This window comes from Ammospiza nelsoni, chromosome 6 (genome assembly GCF_027579445.1).
Source record: "Ammospiza nelsoni isolate bAmmNel1 chromosome 6, bAmmNel1.pri, whole genome shotgun sequence".
Taxonomy (NCBI): domain Eukaryota; kingdom Metazoa; phylum Chordata; class Aves; order Passeriformes; family Passerellidae; genus Ammospiza; species Ammospiza nelsoni.
In genome coordinates this window covers 21,591,149-21,616,066 of record NC_080638.1, presented here as the reverse complement: position 1 = coordinate 21,616,066, position 24,918 = coordinate 21,591,149, and the positions used below count along the sequence as shown (strand labels likewise).

Sequence of the window (24,918 nt, the reverse complement as noted above, 5' to 3'; positions counted from 1 at the left end):
AGCCAGGCTCCAGCCAGTATGGACTTTGAAGGTGACTGACAAAACAGTTCAAATTTTAGTTCAGAAAACCTCTGAGGTCTAGAACTTGTGCTGCAGCACAGTTCTTAGTCTTCTGTAGAAAACCATAAACACTATTTGCAGTGAAAAAAACAGCTCAAAAAGTTTTAAAGCATTTTCCTAACAGCCATCACTAAATCAAGGCTAGTGTTTGTTTACTATTCAGCATGAAGGAGGCAGAGGGAAATTACAATCTGCAAAAAACCCTTGAACAAATGGAACAAGTTAGTTTTTAATTCCCACAGGTAACACATTTCCTGCCCCTTAACAAAAACACCAGATCCTCAAAATTACGTCCACTTAAGAGCTCGATAATAATTGCATTTACTGTAGTGCATTAATGCTGTTAGAAGCTTTGAAAGCCTCTGCTTTGAAGCCCCAGAGGATGTACTTCAGCACCAATGACCAGACCGAACAGTGACTGGCTGGTGTACTGCAGCTGATTGACAATATTCAGAAATTATGAATAATTTATTTTCTTCAAACGGCTTAATAATATTTTGCACACCTTTTAAAAGTTGAAAGTTTGGTATTTTTCCCATGCAAAATAGAGATAAGGCATACAACCCAAACTGCCCAAGGTTATTTACCACACCAGTAGCAGTGAGCATCAGAGATGCTCAGGACATGAGAACAGGCACTCTCAAGTGTCCCTGCCTTCAGCCACATTAATGGAAGCACTATTTAATCATAAGATGCCACAGCATATGTCACAGTTGAGACAGCCACAGTACACAGAGTATCACTATACAATTTCAGAAAGCTTCAACTCATACAGAATAACACCTTACCACATCAGAAGGCTTCAGGCATCTATTCATACAGAGCAAACTTACTTCAGAAGGCTGCAAGCATCTGCTTCTCTTGTTCTTTAGCCCAACCTTTATACCCCTCATGTTCAGGCACTGCACCTGTGTGCCCTCTGTTCCCTTTGGTGGTTGGTCAGTGCCCCTGGGCACTCCAGGTCTCGTTGCTGTCAGTGCTGCTCACCTGCTCCTCACAGCTGTACCCACTGGGGATGAGGCTCAGTCACAGCCCCACTCCCAATTATCACAAAGTGTGTCCCTACAATGGGGCATATGTATCAACAGGAGTTCTGAACCCAATGCTGCCACTCACCAGGTTGTGACCTTCCTTAATAGCCCATACCTGTTTTGACATCTGAACTGAACAGAGACTCTAAAAGCACTTTATGGCACCATACTCTTCATACTTGTCCCCCTGCTCATTCTCCAGGTTTTACTGTTTGCATAGACTCTATATTACAAATAAACAGAAAATTATTCAGCTTCTAATTTGCATTGCATGTTGATGTTTATGTAATTGAAAACCATATAATTACTTTATGTTTTAACATCCCTCATAAATATGGATTTTTAAACACAATGCTTTACAGCAAATTAGCACCAAAAATCTGGTCATGTGAGATGAGAGCATGAGTTACTTCGCCAAGCTCAGGGAGCACCATGAACACTAAATACTGGTATGATGTCTCTCATCACTTCACAATTTTCAGCAGGCTGAAGAAAATCCACTGCAGTTCCCAGCTCTGCAAGGAAGCCTGATCAGAGTCTGGGACACAAGACTGAATGCAAGAGCAACAGAGAAGGAAAATCTAGAATTCGACAGCCTCATCCTTCACACATTTACAGGTACTGAAATGTTTGGCTGAGGATGAATCTCAGCTTAATCTAAAGCCTGGCAAGAAACTTCCTTTTTCATGATAATCCACATACTCCTCAAGTTTCATTTAGTTTTAGATCAGCCAGTATGAATATTTCCAGTTTTTCTGGAACCTTGGCTGGCAACTGGTTTGGGCTTTAAAGCCATCCTCAAGCAATGTGTGCTCCAGTGAATACAGCACACTGGCATGGCAACTTAAGTGTGATCTATAATAAAGAAACAAATGCCTTCAGCTGCTTCCATTGACCTGGCTGGGACCAGCACGTGGAAGGAGTGGGCATGAAGATTGGTAAGACCTGGTAGATACACTTTGACATTAATATCACCTCAGTGATTTGGTATCCCCCACAATTCAGTTTTCCATACCTTTATTTCTCCTATAGGATCATATAAAATCATATTTTCTGTAAGGCAGAATAAAACTGCAGCTATGCTAGCACAGTGAAGTGAAGCCACTTAGAGACAAACAGGAACCACCCTAAACAAGGATTTCTCAAAGTAATAGACACAAACTGCCAAGGTCTGTTGAGGTCCTGCACTCATAGGATCACCTGCACTTCTAGGGACAATTCTGCATTTCTACCTCCTCTCCTCCCTACAAACCAAATGCATTGCAGCAGCACAGACTTCAGCTAAAGGAATCTGGCTAACCTGGAGCCACTGACCTTGTTGTTGAGCAAATGTCAGTAAAACTTCTCAGCAGAGCCTGGTAACCCTGCTCTAGGGGATTGTCTACACTGAAAACATATTGCTTTAGGGCAATCACATAATTGGCTATGTACTAAACTGCTACACAGTCGGAATGGAGACCCTTTTACTCTGGCCATGTTGGCTCTGCTTGTGGCTTTAGCTTTGTGTAAGAACAAAACTACAAGCTCTGCCAGAGCTCATATGCCACAAATTATTCCTAGATATAACTGAAGTAGTGAAAATATACAGATTTTAACCACATGCAAAACTAGTTACTGCTGGGGATAGAGTTGTAGCCTGACATTTTAGGAGCCACATCTTCCAACTTTACTGTTGGCAGCTAGAGGTGGAAAAAACCAACCAAAACCTAAAAAACTACCCCAAAGTTGGACACACTCAAGCAGCTGAGATCTGTTCCCCACCCCTCCCTCCCAGGTATATGCAACAAACTGGTCTTCTTGCCAATTCCAGAAAAAAATTGCTGCAGAAAGAACACAGTCCAACTTCTAAAAAGAAAGAAAGGGACAGTGGTACTCTCTGCCTAAGTCCCAGTGCAAACTGCTGAATGCAGCCACCTTCCTCAGTAGTTCATCTTGGGAAATCATTTCTAACCAGTGGTTACACACATGACAATGCCAGACCAAGATTAACAAGGGCACTTAAGCATAAATTAACCTCACTCTTTCTGCTGACCTGGTTAATGCACACAGGTCTCAAAGCTAGATTTAGGCTAAAGCATTATTACTACCAGAGATTAATGCCACTAATCAGGCTAAACAGCAAGGTTTTAGTAAAAGTGCAAGGTTGATGGGGCCAGACCTGGTGGGAGAGCCATGCAGACCAGCTCCCAGCTGGGCTTGAAAGTAGAATTACAGGCTGGGGCGGGCCAGTGATGAATGAGGGTTAGAACATGAAACAGAAGACACAGCCAAGCCAACTCCCACTCTGCTACTGAGAGTGTCTCTCCAGTACTTAACCCAGGAAACCTCTGTGGAGGCTCTTCCATGACAAATGTTTGCTATGACAACTCCCATTTTCCAACAAAAAACAGGTTGCCCCTGTACTGAAACTGCAACAACAGAAGGTTTCATTTTAAATACAAATGCTATAATCATTTTCTACAGCAACTATAGAAAACACATTTGGTCACCTTACCTGGTGATTTTGGAACTGATTTTGTTTCACAGCAAGTCAAAGATTAACATCTGTGCCTTTTATTTGGATTTCCCCCAGTGGCAGCAAAAAGACTTGGGTCTGGCACCTAGAGTCCAGCAACAGGAGCCTTTTGCACCATTAGATCACATTGACATAATGAAAAGTTAATGAGATTCAGCAGCCAGGGCATGGCATGACATGCCAATACACACAGTGTATTTCAAACACCAACATAATGTTATAAACTTGTGGAAAATGTATTTCACAGGAATTTATTTATTTTTACTAACGAGATCTCAAGAGAATTTAATGAACCTCAAGATCAATGGGGAAAAACAATGTCCTTTATTTCACACTTGTCTTCCTCAAGTGTAACATTTTATAGCCTGTTTTTGAAGTTTTGAAGCACGGGCAATGAAACTGGATATCCATGTCATCACCTCTTTTGGGAACTTTTAATTAGACATAAATGCCACAAAGTGAAGGTAAGAATATCTGGACACAAGCATTCAGAGCTCACATTTCATCTCTGCACAGGTGAGAAGACCCCATGCCTTTCCAGAGTCAGTTCCCAGGTCTTCTCATCAGCCACTTGATGAAAGAGAAGTATCCCTGCACCTCCTATTTTTGCAAGTAGCCCGAGAACTGCAATTTCAATTCCAGCAACAAAAAACCCAACCAACCAAAATTAAAAATCATGGTATTACAATAGAAGTCCAGTGAGGCATTCCAGTGAGACCAGCACTTCCATGATGGGAGTAAGGTGTGCCTTGAGGGAAGGCATTTTGAAGTATACCTGTCTAAAGAACATACTTAACACAAGCTGGAAGCGCCATGGTACTTCTCCATCCTTACTATCTTCAAGGAATTGCTTTCAGGTCAAGGTGATTGTTGCCAGATCCTATTCTTCTTCCCCATTCTCTCTGATAAAGCTGTTGGTAAACATGGTGACTCCCAGTGACACAACAACCCATCCAAGATTTGATCTAGATCATAAAACTGACTTTTACAGTAGCCAAGTCATCATCTGCTGGTAAATCTGACTTGAAGTCAAAGGTGAGCTGAGCAGGAGATTAAGTAGAGAGTCTGGACACCTCCCAGATCTAGAAACACCTTTTAAAGTAAGTTTGTTGCCCATTTGAAGACTTGAAGTCATTGCTTGTCTATCATCACATTACAGTTGCCCTTAATAGAACATCTGTGCTCCAAGCAGGGGCAGCATAACATTTTGGCAGCACGTCTTTTATTACTCTGCCAAAATGACAGGCCTGTAGAAGCAACATGCTGGCCTACAAGGAGACTATTCCTCATCTACATTTGCCTGTTCTGCAACAAAACCTTGTCATACTCACAAGCTCAGGGAGCTGAGAGGCATAGAAACTCAAATCCACTTGTACCAGCTGTCTGGACCTCTCCCTAAGGTCCCCACATCTATTTTAAACTGCTTTAAGTCCAAAGCCTCCATGCACAGAGAAGTAAGAGTTCCTCTCTCAACCCAACTCAGAAGATACCATGTTTCTGAATGAGTCTGGGCCCATCTACAGTTGGTTATTATCAGCTGTTCTTATCAAGTGATCAACAATCCATTTTACAAATGACGGCCTGCCCTGGGAGGCAGCACAGACCACAGAGTCCACATGCAGTCAAAATTAACAGAGATGAACTCACCCGTCACCTGAAAGGTCAGTACCAGCCACAGGAACACCTGCCTCCAATAGCTCACCCTACCTGTTAGACCCCATGTTCACCCCAAATAGATGGATACATTTTTTCCATGACAAGAACCCTCTCAAATAAATAATCTTTTGAGGAGAAAAAAAAGGGAAAGAAGAGGAAGCATGGATTCAGAGAATGGAGAAACATAGGAAAGAAAAAATTCACAGCTAACAAAACCATTTCTATTAGTAAGTATTAGAAAAGAAGGATATTAGAGAGCTAAATATGGTCAGGCAAAGCCTTCATTTAATAAAACATTTGGTGACATTTTATTTGTGTCCTTTATGCTTCTGCTTCTATTCAGTCTACCTCTGAGTATTAAATTCCTGCTGCACGCTGAATCTGGGCTAAGATTATGCACAATAATTGCAACTTGAGCTTCAGTTTACAGAATGAGACAATAATGAGTCAGAGACTCAATAAAACTCTGTATACAGACAGGATCAGACTACAAAGCCTTGGGATGTCTAAGTGATGCCATAGCATTTGGGAATTTCAGAATTTCAATTTATCATGTGCAAAGGGCTGTTTACAAGCTCCATACAGAGCAGGATGTTCTGGGAGCTATCTGTGCTTCATAAACTAGGTTTTGTGGTATTTCATTGAAATTTAGAGATTTAGAGTACATGTATTCCACTCAGCTGTCAGTTCTAAAACCCACTTTGCATTGTGACTCAATCATGCAAACAGTTGTAATGGCCTCGGTGTTTACTTCTACAGCCAGTCCACTTCCAGCTTTGCCTATAACTTAATCCACACAAATTATCATCACGAAATTCATATTATCACTTAAAGATTCATTTTAGGAGGTTATCATTTTGAATTATTTTCCTCCTATTCGACACAGGGTCAGATTTTTTACTTTTACTACAAGTTTTATATAAGCAATTTATTTATAAATGCCCCAGAGAAAAGAACAGACTTCTAAAACTATGTATGCTTCTAAATCTGTTTTAGAATACTGGGGTATATAAAAATCATAATGCAAATTCAATGAAAAGATACACAAAAAAATTAGGAGATATCCACATGGACAGCAGTGGACATTACAAAATAGACCAAGAATTAACTTCTGAACACTTGCAAAACATTTAGTTTATAAGTTGACCACAATAGTACTGTTTACAAACAAGTGCAGAGCTAGAATTTCAGGAATATAACTTAAGTCAAGAGCCTCTCTTTACAGCAGCAGACAGAGCGAATACAGACTAGCAGCAATAAAACTCCCTTTCCTAGGCAACGGGGTTAAAGCTAGTAAAGGTATTTAGCAACTTAGATGGAGAAAAAAGAAGGGCTGTGAAAGAAAAATGGGTTTGAATTTAACTACCCAGTATGCTTTTGTTAGCATTGGAGTCTTCTAAACTAAAACTACAAAAAGGAGGAAAAGAACCACCGTGAGGACACATTTAGATTTAAAAAACCCCAAACTAATTAAGAGAATAAATTAAACACAGTCCTAGAGCTGAACAAATTTATATGGTTTTTGGAAGATACTGAAAAAGAGTAATTCCTTCCAGATTGAGTGGATGCCTGTCACAGAACAGGAAATCCCCCCAGCAACAGATAGGCCTAAGGAGTACACCCAGAGTAGATGCTATGAATGATTAACACTGTCAGCTAAATAGAGGCATAGGAGAAAAGTGTGTTGGGGAGAGAAACTTTCCTCTGAATTGAGATAAAAAAACCACAGAACAGGAGCAGAACTGGTGGTTTTGTTAAACCTGGAGTAAAGCCCTAGAAAGAACAGTTCTAAAGTAATTCATGTATTTGATTGGTGTGGATAATCCAAGCAATTATAACTTCCATCCAATCCCAAAACTCAAGCACATACTTTGATGAATATATCACATTCCAGATTAAGGGAAATATTGTGCCATGCTACTTCGCTGCAGGAAAACTGAGATGACCAAAGTATAGCTGGAGTGGCATTAAAAGAATTGCTCTGAAGTTCATAATGACAGTAACAAGAGCTACAGATAACTTCTGTGAGGAATTAGAGAAGAATTCTTTGACTTGCTGCTAAATTGGCACTTTTTAATCTGACACATTCCTCATGACACACAGACCTTTCTAAAATACACAACACTCAGTTACAAGTGTTAAGGAGAAAGGAGGACAGGAACATCCTCCAAAATTTGATCTTCTCATTTTCACAACTAAATCATGGGGCCCTCCCTCCTGTCAAATGAATCTGCTCTTATTTGTGACTAAAATTAATCTTTATAAATGCACGTCTTCAGGTTCATCTCAAATTGCAGCATGCTAGCAAAGCTGTTATTCATCGAGGATGGCACATTTTTGAAGTGTTCCATGTCAAAGCTGGGTCAGTACTTTTTCAGTAGGAGGCCACATTCCCGTTTTCCTTGTCTGCAGAGTGACCTTTCTTGACTGAAAGGATCCTTACACATGGACGAGTATCTGACACAAATCAAACTGATACACTACTGGAGCTCTGCTAATGACAGCAGGATAAAGGAGCCTTTGAAGTTCATGGAAGAGCAGGAAGAGGTGATAATTTAAAAAGCTTGTCAGTATACCCAAGAGCAGAAGGAGAGCAAAGTAGCAATTAATAATTCACACTTCTATTTCCCATGTTGTCATAGTATCTCAAAACAGTTTGCAAACATTGATTAAGTCTAATGGCATGCCCCTGAAGCAGGCAAGCACGGCTGAAGCTCTATTCCTACCAGCCAGGATGGCACTCCAGGAGCATTTCCTTTAGCTGATCTATGCCCTCTCTTCCCCATCTGTTAAATGGTGATAACAACACTATCATGCTGTGGTTCAGAAGCTTAGTGACTTCTAAATCAACACATTTACAGATAGAAAAACAGCACACAAGGACAATCTCATGTCAGATTACACTCAATTACACTGAACTAAAGCTACCACATTTGACATAACACAGCCAGTGGGAAGAAACCCCTCTATCTTCATTTAATAACACCCTACAGATTTGCCTTGCTCTGTCCCTAAGTACCCACAGCATTTGACTTCTAGTTAATAACCAGGATACTTCAGTACTGTGTGAACATGAACACATTGTAATTACAGCAATTAGACCTGCTGTAGAAAGAATTGTGAGAAATTAAGGACTGTCCACAGTAGCATCTAATTCCCAATTAACACAAAGTAGTTGCTGTGTTTGCAAGCCAGGACAGACATACCCATAGCTGCAAGCTCCAGAGGGAATCGTCATTTATGTTCAGATGGAAAGTTGAACACATCGCACTGTTTTAATCCTAGCTTTGAAAGACAGGTACCCACACATTGTCCACTTACAGATGGTGAAAAAGCAGTTCAGGGAGGCTGAGCTGCCAAAGGGAAAAGCCAATTACACAGGTTCCCCACAGCCAGCATTTCACTTTGGGAACGCCTCATTCCCAACCCCATACTTTGACCATTTGTTTTTTTAAACTAGCCCACAACCATGGCTGTTCTTGTCCTAATGGACAGAGTTTCTTCTTCCTTGTTTGGGTCTCTTTCACACATATAATCAGAAAAAATTACTTTGCTTACCCTCTTACTAGTCTAACATTTCCAGAAGGACCAAATATGAAGACAAAAGTAACAGCTTCATGAAATACAGCTCTTTTCTTCTCTTAAGCCTGACTGTCAGTTCCAAAAGCAGATTGTCATGACAACAAACAACCTGGAGGCAATCCAGCCAATTAATCTGCAGAGGAAGCAGTCATCCCAATCTAAGAGAATAGCACTGCTGTTTTAAGCTTCAGAAGCCAAAATAAAAAAAAATAAAAAGAGAAAGCAAAAGAAACCTGACCACCCACATGAATGTGATTAGGCTGCCTTAGACCTATAGTGAAGAACAGCCCAGTCCTGGGCACGTGCTAGGCCCTTGGCAGCCCTTTCATCCCGCTCCTGACAGAGCAGGGGCAGGCCAGCCCCTCTCCAAGGCTCTGCTCCCAGCACAGCTACATTCCCAGGCTGTGATGTAGCTCAGCACCCAGAAGAGTTAGCAAGGTGACCCCTCCAACCTTTACATGTGGAGCCAAGAAAAGAGCTCACAGGTTAAGCAGAGGTGTGACACAGAAGAGTCTGTCACACACCACTGCTATAAACCCCTGTTTTGTTAGCATTGCTTTTGTATGTTTTTCCTCTTCCTCTGTGAGTTGTCAAGAATATTTGTAAGCTCAGAATTATGTTTTATCAGCATCTTCAGCTCAGGATTATTTTATTTTCCACAAAGGACTAATACATCAGTGCAAGTAGATAGTAAAGTAATTGTACTTCAATTTCACTAATTACAACTTCCTTCATATGCTGCTTTATCTCTCTTCATCTGTCCTGCTTTCTACAGGCTGAAGCACACCACATCTCCCCTGAAAATATTCACCATCTCTGACATTTTTTCTACTCCCGCTTCTTGCTAGTAACTCAGACATTAAAATGTTTAGCAACAGATGCCCAATATACACTGTGTGTTAACCTCAAGTCATTCATACATACTTCTTGTTTTACAAAATACTGTGGTATTAAGTTACAGAAAACAAAACTGAGAAACACTACCTGTAGACATATATAATAGGTTAAAAAGAATAAAAATGTCACTGTGTTTTAAGATTCTCCCAAGACTCAATACACAAAAATTTTCAAATAAAAATTTGCTTCCCTGTCTTCAGGAGAAGGGTAAGAATAAATGCTTTCATTGTAGACATGTCCTGCAGTTAAACATCTTTCAGAAGGTAACTGAGCAATGAAGATCTAAAGCTTTAAGCATACACAAGATTTACTCATCCGGTAAACAGACAGATTCACTTCCAACTCAGGTTTTACTATCAACCTCCCCCCAGGTCCAATCCATCTGCCAGAAGGACTAAATGGATTCCCAGCAACTTCAGTGAGCACTGGATCACAGATTACAAGTGCTTCCTGCAAAAGTGTATTTTTACTACCTGAGAAAGATACCACTCTGCTGAGCACTGAGAATGCAATGTATGCATGTGCACACTCTCTACACATTTCTCTCTCACTATCTGCAGCGCTAGCCAACACAGAGCAAGCCAACAAAATCGTATTTGCTGCTGACCCTGTTCTGTGTTGAGCTGGTATAATATTGCAGAGGAGAATAAAACCTGTGTACCTACCTTGAGGGCTTTCACAGCTTTCTTCATCGCTGTTGTCTTGGCAGTTATTTTGACTGTCGCACACAAAGCTTTTATCAATGCAAAGACCATTTTTACAGTGGAATCGGGCAGTAGAGCAAAGCAAGGGATTTGCTGCTGCAAAAAGAGAAAGTGAGACCTTTCATTAGGAATTCTCTTGCTCAGGCAGTTAAATAGCTGATAAGCATCAGCCACAGGTCACAACTCAACAGCTGGTCAATTCCATGGGTATGTGGGAGTAACTTGGCAATCAAACCAGCCCTGGCTCTCTAACCAGGGAGAGCTGAAACTTCTAATTTATGCAAGATTCATCACAATTAGCAGAGATTTAGCCCACCCACAGTTGTGATAAGCCTTCTGTTCATTTTCATGAGAGCCCAATCATGATCACTGTTCCACATTTTCTCACACTGAAGACATATGGAGGGTAGAACTGCCTACCATAAACACTGCCTCTGTTGATTCCCATTACAGAAGGCTCAGTTTAGCTGAAGTTTCCTATTTTAAGACAACAATTTTGACTGAGAACTGCCAGGCAGTGGTTTATTTACCTCTGATTCTCTTACCCATTCTCCTCACTATTTTGAATTGATATAACAGCAATACTGAAATCTCAGCCTCTCACGGCTTAAATTTCAACTCCTTTTTAAGGAACAATGCCTACACACCTCATATATGTTATATATAACCATATCCTTCAACACAGTCATCACTTAGCTGAGATATGCATAATTTAGCTGGTTTTAATATCTATTCATAAATCAATCTCTGTCCTTTAATACTTTTTGGCACTCTTCTCTGAACTCCAAACATGTTTTGGTAATGAGGTGACTGAAATAGAATGCAACTTTTCAACTGAAAATTTTAAAAAGGCTGCTTAGATGCCCTGTCTACTTCAAGCGGCTTCTCTACCACAACAACAAAGGGGATTTGTTTCCAAATACTAACTGGCTTCCACTTTTTTGGCTTTAAAGTAAAAGCTAAATTTAAAGAGTTTTTTAAAAATAAATAAATACAACTTTAAAATCTGTCTTGCATATAACCTGCAGGAAAAAATAACAAACACTCCCAATTTCTCCAGTTCCCCAAAAGCTTGTTCAGCACAAACATGCTAAAACTCCTTTGGTTTGAAACTCCTGCACGCTTGCATACCACATTGATTTTTGAAGTCACCTCAGAACCTAAATAGTTGATCCTCTTCATAAGCAGTAACTAGACATTTAGACATGCTAAAAAACACCAAGTGCCTCACTGGCATAGAATAATGGAGAGATCAGTAGCATGTTATCATCAGCTTTAAGGTCCCATTAGAGCTACACATTACAAGCTCAAAGGAAATTGTGTCATTCCTAATGAACTCCATAAGCTGGTGCACTTTCAGTTGAGACCTGCCACTTGTCAGTCCACCACCTTAAGGATAGTCAAAGCACTTTTGTCAAATTTTATTTTTAGTCCACGTGTTCAAATGTAACCAAGAGTAATTTCCTTAGCCTTCAATGCTTCTCTGGCTTCACTTTCTCCTCAGAAATACTGACTCTTTGCCACAGCCACACAGTCCTTGAAGGGCCCAAACCAGACTCTCCAGGACAACAACAGATGCCACCTTGAGAGGGTCACACTGTGGAAGCACACCAACCAGAAAGGCAAGTCCTCCACAAGCAGACAGTGACAGATCATGCTAAAGATTGCCCCTTTTGTTATCTTTGAAAGCTGCTGTCTGTTGTCCTCCTCCTGACCTTTAAAAGTCATTGAAAAAAAAACCTCAGCATGCCTCTGACAGGAGAATGAGCAAGTATTTTGCTGCAAGCTTTCACCTAGAGACCCATGCTTTTATCAGCTCTTGATAGTAACAGCAGAGCTGCTGGATTCAACATAACATTTCCCTACTGCTCTGCTATATCCCTGCTAGACTTACAGATACAAATGGATCTGTGTAGCCACATGCAGAGGGTTTAGCCCAAAACAAGCAGTACTTCAGATCATCTCTCTGCTACAACTTCCCTGCTGCTGCACATTGGCAGGCATGTCTGGCTTCAAGAATCTGCCTCTCCTTCCAAGAACCTGTTTCACTAAATATACCATTATTTGCTTTTTTTGTTGCTTGAGAACATGCATAAACAGAGAAACCCAGATGCACTGATGACCAAATACATCATATTCTTCAGTGACATGAAACAGGCAAATAAAAATGGAACAACTCAAATTATATTTAATATATAACTCCAATCTGAGTTCATCTGAGTACAGAGAACGTGTTCAAAGCAAACATGCAGCTTAAAACTAATTTCAGGGGCTTGGAGTAACACACAGGCATCATATACAAAGCAAGACTGAGATGGACCTAAAAAAAAAAAAAGGCAGACTCATTTTCATGAAGTGAAAAACCAAGGATTGTCTGGGTCGTAAATGACAGGGAGAATATTTGACTCAGAAATGGAAGGCTACTGAATGTTTCCTTTCTAAGTAGCATCAATTAGTTGGAATAAGCAGCAGTGCCCTCACTTGCAAGCAGGCTCCCACTTACTGCAGTTCTCCTCATCGCTGCCGTCGGGACAGTCCTCAAAGCCGTTGCACCGGAAGCGGCCAATGATGCAGTGGATCCCGCTGGCACAGGGGAAGAACGTGGCACCACATTTGGATTTGGCTTTTGCTGTGAGAAGAGACAGAAGTGGCAGAGGTGAGGAAAACAATTTACAATGGCTAGAGAGCCTATTGTAGCAGTACAGTTAAGGGTGCTCTATGTAGTGCTGTTGGCACCGATGTTAGGTGCCTTACCAGCAAATTAGCGTCTTTGTGCGACTAAGAAAAACAAGAGACCCTCAAAAATACTTTTCAGGCTGCAAACACAAATAACACTGCCTTTATTCAACATGATTGATATAAAACTGGGTGCAAAACAACCACTGTATCTCATGCTGCACAGCAGAGCTATTTATAAAACATTAAATACTAACAATAGCATCAAAATGTGTTTAACACGTGATTACAGCATCTCACGATGATCTCAAGTGCTATGCATTTTTTACTTTACTGCACAGCCACTTTTCATAGCAAGAAACACTGCCCTCAGCCGTAGTAATGCAGACAGGTTCCACCATGATGCTCAAGGCAAGCACCAGTTAAGTACTGTGGTATCATATCACCAGCTGAGAACAAAACAACTCCCAACAAAAAAAGCAATTTTACAAGACAAATGATTACATTTTTGCTTTTTAAAATTATCTTATTACTTGATAGACCACACCACAGGACACTGAAGACTTTGGACAGTCTGCTCTAAAGCAAAGGCAGTCCCTGCAGGAAGGTGTGTATGCTGCAATGTGGTAACACCACTGATGGGAGAACATCAGGGAAGAAGCAAGATCCAGAACTTGTTGGCCTTTTAAGCAAATGTTTCCTACTCCTACACCAAATCTAAGACATGCTTACAACTCACAGGTACCACAGCAAGGGGCAAGTTTTTAATGTGGCCCTAAGGCACATCAATACACCAAGCTGCCCAGTTTTACAAAGCCAGGAAAAGTCAGGTCCCATCAGTGTACAGACCAAAGAAAAGTATATTTAACAGGGATAAGCAGCATTAATTTGGAAGGAATCCTCTCTTCCAGGATTAGCTATGTCCATCACTCAACGGAGCGCATATAAATTGTTTTAAACCACAACTACAGTAATTCTCACTTGCTTTAGTGTCCTCTGAAATCAAATTCTTGCAGTTCCTCTCTTACGTGTTTTTCTTCATTTTATTAGTAGTTTTCAATTAGAATCATGAAGTAATTATGATGAAGTAAAATAAGATGTATCACTAAATTTCATATATTCAACTACCACTTTTTCTGAAGACTACCCAAGGACCACTTGGGGAAAAGAAAGTGAGCCATTACTTTGCAAAAAAAGATGATAAATTACCCTGAAGTAGCCACTGTGCTTCACACCTCTGGCAATAGAAAACCATCAGCAGAGACATTTGAAACCCCTGCAATTCTTCACACAACTTCAAAGAGCAGCTTCTGTGTTAGAATTCTAGGACAGACAGATCTCAGCTAAATAATTTAATAACCTCGAGGTGTGAGGCAACATCATACCCCCAAAAATCTTTAAACAAAGGCAGCAAAACAACCTCAGCAACAGATTCAGTGTCATCAAAGCAAACAGTCCGTACTAATGCACTAACAAGCCAGCCAAGATGCTGCTGGAAGAGAGTGATAATAGCACACACACGTGAAGAGGTGCTCAATGTTTCACATGTTGTGCTTTTGCTGCTGTTTATCTTTCTATAAGAGCTAACATCTTTCTGAAACCCTACAGTGAACACACTCCAAGTGCTTCTGGACAACTTAATTTAGAGACGCATTTTGAGCCAGAACGGTTCCAGAGGGGACAAAAGGAAGAAGTTCCAAGAGTTTCAAGAAGGAGAAGAAATAAGGCAAGAGGGACGCAACTGTGCTTTTGCCTCTGTTAACATTTACTGTTACCCATTTCTCCAAGCAGGTTTACTTTTGTCACTTGGAGTCTGAATTCAGAGACTATCAACTTTCTGGCAAACCATACTCAACGATGCTCTTTGTCCTCTTTGAAAATCTTGACAAATTAAGGCTTCAAAATTATTTACTTTTAACATTTCTAGCATGGACCATTCTCTTACTCTTGTAGCCTATTCTTCCTGACAGATTTCAGACCGTGAATTGTCAAAAGCCTCTGGGCCTCTGAAGAGGTGATGTGGCTGCACATTCCTAAGCAGAGTGAACATGCAGTGAGCTGTGCACGAGCCCCGTTTCAGGCATGACAGGCACAGGTCACAACATCCTCGGCTGCTCTGGCCCCAAAGGGTACAAAGCACATCTGGGACATTGCCTTGAGCTACCACAGTAAAGCCATAAGTAATATTTAATGTTTGGACACACCTGGAAGAAAATCATGCTGGAATAACCAGAAACAAAGTTAAGAATTCTTTCTTCTCTACAAAGCATATAGATATCCCACCAAAAAAGAGGGAGAAACCATTCAGGACAATTATCTAATGTAAGTATTACTTAGACAGTTATATAATGTTTAGGTAAACATTTTATCCCTAGACATCTTTCTATCTTCTCCTCCTCCTCCAGAGACAGCAGCCAGAGCACAAGAAAATCCTGTTTTACAATAACTGTTCATAAAAAACAACACATACTAGTAACCACAGACCAAAAACAAACAAGGAACTAAACACCTTCAAATTATCTCTAAGTTTCCCTTTTTGATAGTCCACTGATTTTATTTTTTTTTTAACTGGAGAGAAGGAAAAAAATAACAAAACTCAAATTTAATTCACTATACTTGCAACAGACAAGATATATAAACCAATCCCAGTTCAAACTCATACTAGTGACCCTAGGAATATAAAAGAGCATTTCAACCACCTAGATGATTCACGAGTCAGTCAGTCGCTTACTAGACACAAGTCTTGCTCCCAGAGAGAACTTAGTTTTCCAAGTTCCAATTCCAGACACAAAATGCATTTTTCATATGCTGTACACAAATGCAGAAAAAATTAGAAACCAGTAAAGGCTAAGTCCAAGTCACGTCCCCTGACTCTGGAGAACTCCACTGAAGAATTTCAGCTTTATTTTCAATTTGACATCCTTCTTGTCCCCTGGCATAGTTTTCCCAAGGTTTTCAAGTAAGTGTTTTTGCTCACTGCTCATAAAGTTCCTATGGAAAGGACAATAATTTCTTCCAGAGTAGAAACCTACCTTCCCATTCTGCAGGATCTCTGGAAATACTCTAAACACGAAGGGCTATAATTTTCTTCAGGTCTGGCACCCTAACAAGTAACAGATACATATACCAGGACCATGACAGCCTACAGCACATTCAAGTCATGTGCTGCACTATCCCAGCATTCCTCTGCAATTCCAGCTCCCATTACGTGACTGTTACAAAAAGAGTTTTCTTCTCCTTTGCTCATCATTGTGCCTCCTACTGCACAGGTTAAGAGTTTTCAGGCAGATCTGTATGTGAGAAGCTTCATATTGATCTAACAGCAGCTATCTATTTGGCTATTTCAGTGATTTTAGCCTCAATAAGCTTTCAAGAACAGCATTGTCTTTGCAATCTATATTCTTCTCTGCTATGCTTGGTTGAAACAGGCTCAGGATAATCAAGAATTACAGGGAGATCTGGAAATGACAGAAGAGAAGTGAAAAAATGAACAGGCGCATGTGGATTGTTAGACCTTATTTATCCAAGGTATTACAACCTGCTAAAGGAAAGGGAAGGGAGGAAGTTAGTTCCTTTAAAGGAACTTGCAGGCAAGTGCCCTTGAATCCATGTCTCCAGAAAGAAAGAAACCAAAAGACCACACACTGGACAGGAAGGGATGAAATACAGCAAGAAACCACAGAGCAACTTACAAAACTGTCACTCTGGATTCAATATAGCAAGTACAAAATACACCCCAAAAAACCTGCCATTCAACCAATTTGTGAGCCTAAATCAAAAAAGAATCAATTCACTTCAGTTCCACTCTTTGTTTTACCTGTTCATGGCAAAAGCGACCCAGGACTGGAAGATGAATGTGAATCTGTATTTACATTACACAAAAGGGAATTGCCATGGTATTTAAAAAGAGGCATCCGTGAACTACCATGAACTTGAGGAGCCCTCTATGACTCCATCACCCATGGGAAGAAATTGCTCTTCACTAAAATACTCTTTTCATGTCTTAAAATTGAAACATGAAGGAAATGGTGAAGATGGTGGCAGAGGGTTGCTGGCCACAGTACAAGTTTGCCAAATGCTCCCTCCAGGTTGCTTCGCTTAAGTTAAAAAAAAACTAATTTTGGCAGTTGTACATGTGATGTGTGAAGTCGCTCCTTATGCTACACAGAACCTAATCCTCCCACCCTCTACTTTCAAACTCTAAAAAAATACTAACTTCCCATCAGGACCAGTAGTACACTCCACTGACAATGTGACAGTTTGCAGGCACAGCTCTACAGCAGTAACAGAAAAACATTTTGCTATCTTTAGGATCTCAAGTGTGAAACTGTACTATTTTTAAAAAAGTGTGATCCATTTTATTATTTCTCAGCAGAGATGCACAATAGGAGAGAAAAAGAAATCAGATTTGGCAATACTGTGTAAAACCTTATGCAGTATATAGATAACACTCTTGAATAAAAGCAATTTTGGTACTCATGGCTACAATGACTTGGAACCTGATTAGAAGGTTACAACTGATCTGCAATGGGCAGGTGATTTTTCTTTTCACAGATAAAGCAGCAAAGACATCAAATGCATTTTATAATTAACAGTATTAACTGTAAGTTTAACAAGATCAAGTACAAAGTGCTGCACCTGGGTCAAGGAAACCCTGATGTGTAAACAGGCTGGAGGGTGAATGGACTGAGAGCAGCTCTGCCAAGAAGGACTTGGGGATTCTGGTGGACAAGACTGTACATGACCCAGCAATATGCACATGTGGCCCAGAAAGTCAAATGTATGCTGGGCAGCATCCAAAGCAGTGTGGCCAGCAGGACAATGGAGGGCATTCCACCTCTTTACTCCATCCTTGTGAGACCCCTAGAGTACTGCATCCAGCTCTGGGGTTCTCAGCACAGGAGGAACATTGACCTGTTAGAGCGAGGCCAGAGAATGGATCACAGAACTGGAGCACCTCTCCTATGAGACCAGGCTGAGAGACTTGGAGTTGCTCAGCCTGGTGAAGAGAAGGCTCTGGGGTGACTTTACTGTGACCTTTCTGTAGCTGAAGGGGATCTACAAGAAAGCTGGAGAGGGACTATTTACAAGACCATGTGGTGACAGAACTTAAGCTGAAAGGGAATAGTAAATTTAGATTGGATATAAGGAATAAATTATTTAATGTGAGGATTGTGAGGCACTGGAACAGGCTGCTCGGAGAAGCTGCAGATGCCTCACCCCTGGAAGTGTTCAAGGCCATGTTGGATGGGTTTCTGAGCAATCTGGTCTAGAGAAAGGCATCCCTGCACATGGACAGGAGGACTGGAACTAGAAGATCTTTAAGATCCTTTCCAACCAGAACCGTTCCGTGATTCTATGACTGCTGCAGTTGAGCCAGCTTATCTAAGCCTCAAGCATTTCACAGGTAGTTACAGTGAACCGGGCACTAATTACTCGTGCAACATGCAAAGAGCACACAGCAGGCACCCCATACATGTGGCCAGTAGACAAGCTTATTTCCTTTTAACTTTACAAACATTTCAGTTTTAAAATGTTTCTCAATTTTTTTGTAATCTGAAGTGAGGAAACAGGATGCAGCAGATAGAACGTACAGACAGAAGTAAGCTACACAGAACCAGAGCATCTTTGAACTAAATTGTTGCCTTAGAGCCTCTCCAAGCAGCAATCAAGTAACTTTATGCTGCTTCACAGCTATGCATCTCAACTCAGCAACAGATAATGATTTGTTTAGCTAATCAAAACTTGATTACTTGCATGCGACAAGAGCAACTCTCCAGACAGAAACCACTGCATGCAGATGCTGCATTATTGCACAGACATCAGTATTTTCCTGACTTTGATAATAAACCACCTTAAATTCTGTTGTGGGTAATTTCGGTAAGGAATGTTACAGCCACATCAGACAGCACTGTAAAACCAGATTCTTTTGATGAATGCATGGTGAGATGCAGCATTTCAGTAAAGGCTTTACATGAAGGAGATAAGGGTTTCAACTTTAATTTACAAAGAAGGATTGATTTGACAACATGTAACACAAGGTGGATGGCACCAGGATCTGATTCCTTTCACCCCAAGAACTGATATAAACCCTAATCCTGTTAACATTTAGTTATTTTGCATCAGTTAACTGCTGTTTGGACCCTACAGTATTTTAAATTCTGTTCCCAATGGGAAAGCCACTGCTACCTGTTCCCAATGGGAAAACCACTGGAGGCAAATGCATCATGTGTTGGTTCACAGAGCTCTAGAACAGGGCTGTCTTGCAGAACAACACAAGTTTCACTTCCTCTGCTTGCTTTTTCCTATCTAGAAAAAAAGCTAGCACTTGAGTAATATTGCCAGAACAAAATGCACTCAATAGCCCACTATGTCAGAACTTCTCCAATTCAAAACTAAACAACTATTAAAGTTACTGAGTTATGATACAAAACACAGCCAAACTGCAGAGCATTCACTGCACCTATAAAATGCCCTTGTGTCACTCTTGCTTTTGCTCCCTGTTTAACAAGGCCGGTGAAAGAATTGCTATTCTTAAACTGCTAATGCAAACATAGAGAAAAAGAGCCTAAGGTGTGCTTTATTTTAAAGGAAGCAATTTTATGGGTTTTTAAGTAGTGAAATTAGCCCAGTAGGAAGCATCAGAGGTTGCCTCCAATATGGTAAACTATCAGCCACTTACATGAGTAATGTTTACACTGTAGTTAGCAGTAAGAGAGAAAGGACAATGCTAAAGCAAAAAAAAACAAACCAAGGGAGTCTGCTGCCATGAAAAGTATATGGCTTCCTTCTAAAATAGCAAAAAAAGAAAGCACTTCAGAGCTGAATTACTATGAGTCGGTGGCCTTTAATTCTTGCCAGACAGTAAGGCCTTAAAGTAATCCTTCATGGTCTAAGAGTCTATGTTTAGTCCTTCAAAATCACCACAAAGCAGAGATGTCAGAGCATGGAGAGCATGGACAAAAACCTTGGTTTTCACACATTCAGTAAACCAGTTTCTCACTAAGAGAAGTATTTTAGAAGTTACTACTCACTAAACAACCCGAACAACAACATCATACCAAAGGACAAAGTGAGCACAGTTTCAGAGATGTTAACTTGCTCAGGATGCAAACAGGCAGGACAGAACACCACCCTTAAGCACTCCAGTAGCAGTATTCCTCAGGAACAACTGTGTGCCTGATAGGCTACAATCCCTCACTCTATTCTGGGATACTACCTACCTGTTCTTTTTCTTTCAGTTGTACCACTGATTCCATCCAACTGTTAAACCTGTCCAATTCCAAGCTCTCCAATCGGGCTATTTACTGACCTCCATCAAGAGGATTAAATAATTAGCACCACAAACCCTTTTGATCTCCCTGCATAAAATGCTATCAAACATAAGCAGCTATTGCACTTGCCCCTACTCATGTGTAATTGAGCTTCAAATGAAACATTCACCATGGTCACTTAATTACAAATCTTATTATAACTACTAAGTATTTGGTTGCTTAATCATGAGTAAAAGCAAGAGCTAATTCCAGTTTGATATTCCAAGTTTGAGAGCCATCTGAGTTAAGTGGCAAAAAAAATCAGCAGCTGCCTTACAGCATCTTCCCAATTAATGCTGATGCTCATTTAATGCATTGTTTAATATCCAGCTTTGCTTAAGAATTCTGACTTTTTTACCTACCTGCAAGAAATATTCCAGGTCAACCTGGAGATGACAGGAAGCAGCAAGAAACACAGGAAGAGACTTAAAAGCACTTACTGATTTTGATATGCAACTAGAAGTCCAGAGGTCTTCCATGTGTATATGTGCATCTACTACACAACATACAACTACCTTCATTGAGAAATTCCTAGCTTTCTGCTATGTATTCTAGTTATCTAGAAAAAGACTGTTAATGTCATTAGATTTTTACACAAATTATTACTGGGTTCTAAATAAGAACGAGACATCTAAAGATTGGTTTGCTGGAATTCTAGCACATGACAATCCTTATTAACATTAATACACAAAATCTACTGACAACAGCTTTTCATTGCCATGACCCTTTCAGGATGCTAATTCTGGTAGAATATTTCTCTCTTCCTAAGTTCAGGTCCTGCTGTTAGATTTTCTCCTTCCATATACTAACACACTCCCCACCAAAAGTTGTCAATATAAAAAATAATGCCTATTTATCACTGGAGGGGTATTGGGGACAGATGAAGGTGATACAGAAACTCCATCATTAGAAGGCATGAAAAGATACTTTATTATTAGAAATCTATAGTTCTTAGAGAAACAATGGTGGACTTGAGACCTGATTGGCCTTTAGGAATCTTCTCTCACACTATTGGTGAACTATGAATCATATCTCTAAACAACAGTTACAGAAAGAGAGAATTATTTTCATTCTTTCCTCTAAGTTTCCCAGGCTCAGCCTGTGAGAAATTATTCTTTCTTCAACCAAACTGAGAATATCCACACCTATATACCATCCTGTAAGGGATCCAGCTGTTTAGAAAAGGCAAGACTTTGGCCAAGACTGGCCAACTCAGTGAGCAGGCATTAAACTGAAGCGTGAGGTCCAAAGTAACAACATTTACTACATCACATCCAGCTGGCAAATAAGCCAGGCCAACCATAGCAACAACAAATGTTCCTGATCTGACTACCAAGATGAGATCCAGAAGGAAAACTATCTCAAGGGTGTCCATGGCTTTGGCAGATCCTCCAGCAAAACCTGCAGGAACCATTACCTCTCTGAAATGCCAGTACACCAACACACAGCACAGGGAAAATCCAGGCAGAATTAGAGATCTGTGTGCACATCCTCTGCAGTTACAGAGATGTGGCGGGATGGCTCACATGACTGGAATGCTGTCATGGATGGCTACATCCTTTCTAGGAAAGACAGGCCAGCAATGTGAGGTGCTGGAACTGCTCTTTATGTGAGAAAGCAGCTGGGATGTATGGAGCTCTGCCTCGGGCCGGGTGAAGAACCAGACAAGAGCTTACAGGTAGGAAGTCAACACGTAAGGGACAACATGGGTGACACAGACTCTGTGGGTGTTTGTTATAGGCCACCCTGTCAGGAAGGGGAGGTCAATGAGGAATTCTCCAGTCAGCTGGAGGAGCCTCACAGTCACAGGCTCTGGTGCTCATGGGGAGCTTCAGCCACCCTGATCTCTGCTGGAGAAACAACTTGTGGGCAGACAGGAGCCCAGGAGGCCCCTGCAGAGCACTGATGGTAACACAGGTTTTGACACAGGTGGTGGAGGAGCCATTGAGGAGAGGTGTGCTGCTGGACCTTGTAGTGACAAACAAGGAAGGACTGGCTGGGGATCTGAAGAAAGCCAGGCAATAACTGCAATTACAGCCTGGACTACATGAGAGCTAGCTTTGGCATTCTCAAGGCCAAAGGAATCCAGAGGCGAATCCTATGAGTCATGGCCCTAAAGTTGGGAAGGTCCAAGAGAACTGGTTAATACTCAAGTAGTGCTTCCTCCAACCTCCAGATTGTTTAATTTCCCTTATTCATAGGGATGCACCAAATGGGGCAGGTTCATCCCTATGAGTAAGAAATCAAGTGAAGAGGACAAAAGACCTGCATGAATAAGCAAGGAGATTCTGGCAAACATCAAACAAAAAGAAATAGTATTGAAAGTGGAAAAAGGGACAAGTCACTTGGGAGGAAAACAGGAACACTATCAGAGTAGACAGGAAAAGCTATAAGAACAGCTAAGGTCCATTTAGAATTAATGGGCAATGGATGTCAAGGACACCAAGAAGGGCTTCTTTAAGTACATCAATAACAAAAGGAAGAACAGGGAAAATTTGGGTCCACCCATTTGGGAATGAGGTGGGTGCCCTGGTGACAAAGAATACAGAGAAGGCTGAGATACTGAATGCCTTCTTTGCCTTAGTCTTTGCTGAGGGCAACCCTTGGGAATCCTAAACCATGGAGGCAAGAGAGAAAGTCTGGCTTTCCCTTGGCTGAGGAAGAACAGGTAGGAGATCAGGCAAACTTGACACCCACAAATCCATGGACCCCAATGGGATGCACCGACATGTGTCGAAAGATGCTATTCTCTATCACCTCTGAAAGATCATGGAGAACAAGAGAGTTACCTGAGCTCTAGATGAAAGCCAAGGCTGCTCTACGTTGCCTTGGTGAGGCTGAGTTGGAAGGATTCTGTCCAGAGCTAGTGCTGCTCACAGAAGTTCCATAGTTTCCTCCTCTGGAGATATTGAAAAGCCACATGAACATGATCCTGTGCAATTGGCTGCAGGTATACCTACTTTAGCAGAGGAGTTTGACTATGACTTTCAGAAACCCCTTCCAATTCCAATCATTTTCATGACACAGATTCTGTGACTCCTCCTGTTTCCTTTGGAAGCATTTAAAATGCACTAGATAGAGATGTAGAGTAAACCATGCAACCACAAAGGTAGACTCTTAGTAAACTCCTGTTTACAAGGAAAGTTGAACTCCCAGATCACACTCTCAAACAAATGCCACAAGCCTCACACTTCCACCTTTCACACAGATGTTAGCACTACTCAGGCCAATGGAATATTCCATCACCTGTATTTCTACTAATTATTTTACCATACTAATTTTATATTAACGTATTTCTAATTTAACATGTTCATTATGCCGGTATAAACCTCCATTATGCCCACAGGGGATCACAGATCACTTAAAATGCATCAGTATTTGACAGCTAGGCAACTTTTGTTGCTCTACTTAGGGTTAGGGATAGGCCTAGGGTTAGGGTTTAGAAAACCACAAAACCCAGAGCTCCAGGCACACTGCAGCTGCAAAAGGCATCCCAAGGGGAACACAGAACTGCCAAGACATGGCTCCTTCCCAACCTTTCTGCTTGGCACCAGCCTCACCCCCATACACCTTGTGTCCCCTCACCTAGGGTTGGGCTGATTCTTAGGGTTTGGGTTAAGCCCAGTTTGTATCAACCATTTGTCTGTCTTGGTACACATCCATTTGCAGCAGCAGCTTGTCATCAGCTACACACAGACAATGACTAAAGTTCATGGCCACCTAATCCTCTGGTAAGTACTTTGAGCCTTATCACAGACACTCCACACTTCCCAAAGTAGCAGACAGAGGTTCAATGAACTGAAGACTACAAGTTTAGCTATAATACTTTTGAATTGTGTTACAATCATAAGGTTGTAACAAAATCCTCAGATATGAAAAAGTGATTTCAATGCTGGAGTTCCCCTTTTAGTATTTTTGGGGTTTGCTTACTTTTTTTAAGTGCCAGGTCACTAAATCACTTACTTGCAAATAAGAAACAAATGAATACTTATCTTCTCTAAAAATGAGTGAGCTTTGATACAGGACCACTTCACAGCTATTTAGCTCACACTGCCTATAAGCTGGTCATTAGCTAGACAGAACACAACTTATCAGCAACAGTATCTTCTCAAAGCTGAAAGATACACCTGGCTAGCAACTACAGACTGCAGCAGCTGAGATGCCTTCAACTTTATTTATGATGGGGCAATCCAAAAACTTGTTGCAGGTACACAACGCTGGATCTTAATCCCAGGAATCTGAAAGCATCTCTTCTAAATATCAACCCTGCCCCTCATCTTCTCAAGAGTTACTCTTCGTCTACACCTAGCTTTAACTGATGCTTTAAGCATAATTTTCTGGGGCTACTGAGTATTAATTCAAAGTCACTATTCTTTACTGATGGGTAGGATTAATCCTGCCCCACTGCTGTATTTCTAGATCTCAACTGGTTTAGACAATCCCTTCTGAATGAGGCAGACATTTCTATTTTCTTTTCTAGCAAA

The 24,918-nt window shown here is 40.9% G+C and overlaps 1 protein-coding gene across 3 annotated transcripts in view; it reads right to left on the bottom strand.

Annotated features, from left to right (window-relative positions):
• LDLRAD3 (low density lipoprotein receptor class A domain containing 3) overlaps positions 1-24,918 on the bottom strand; it is a 107,564-nt gene that overhangs the window by 40,418 nt on the left and 42,228 nt on the right. For all 3 annotated transcript variants that reach the window (XM_059475244.1, XM_059475246.1, XM_059475245.1), the window contains 2 exons: positions 12,949-13,074; positions 10,407-10,541 (listed from right to left, as the gene is read on the bottom strand). In XM_059475244.1, coding sequence (XP_059331227.1) covers positions 10,407-10,541; positions 12,949-13,074 — 261 coding nt within the window. The remainder of the gene's footprint in view (positions 1-10,406; positions 10,542-12,948; positions 13,075-24,918) is intronic.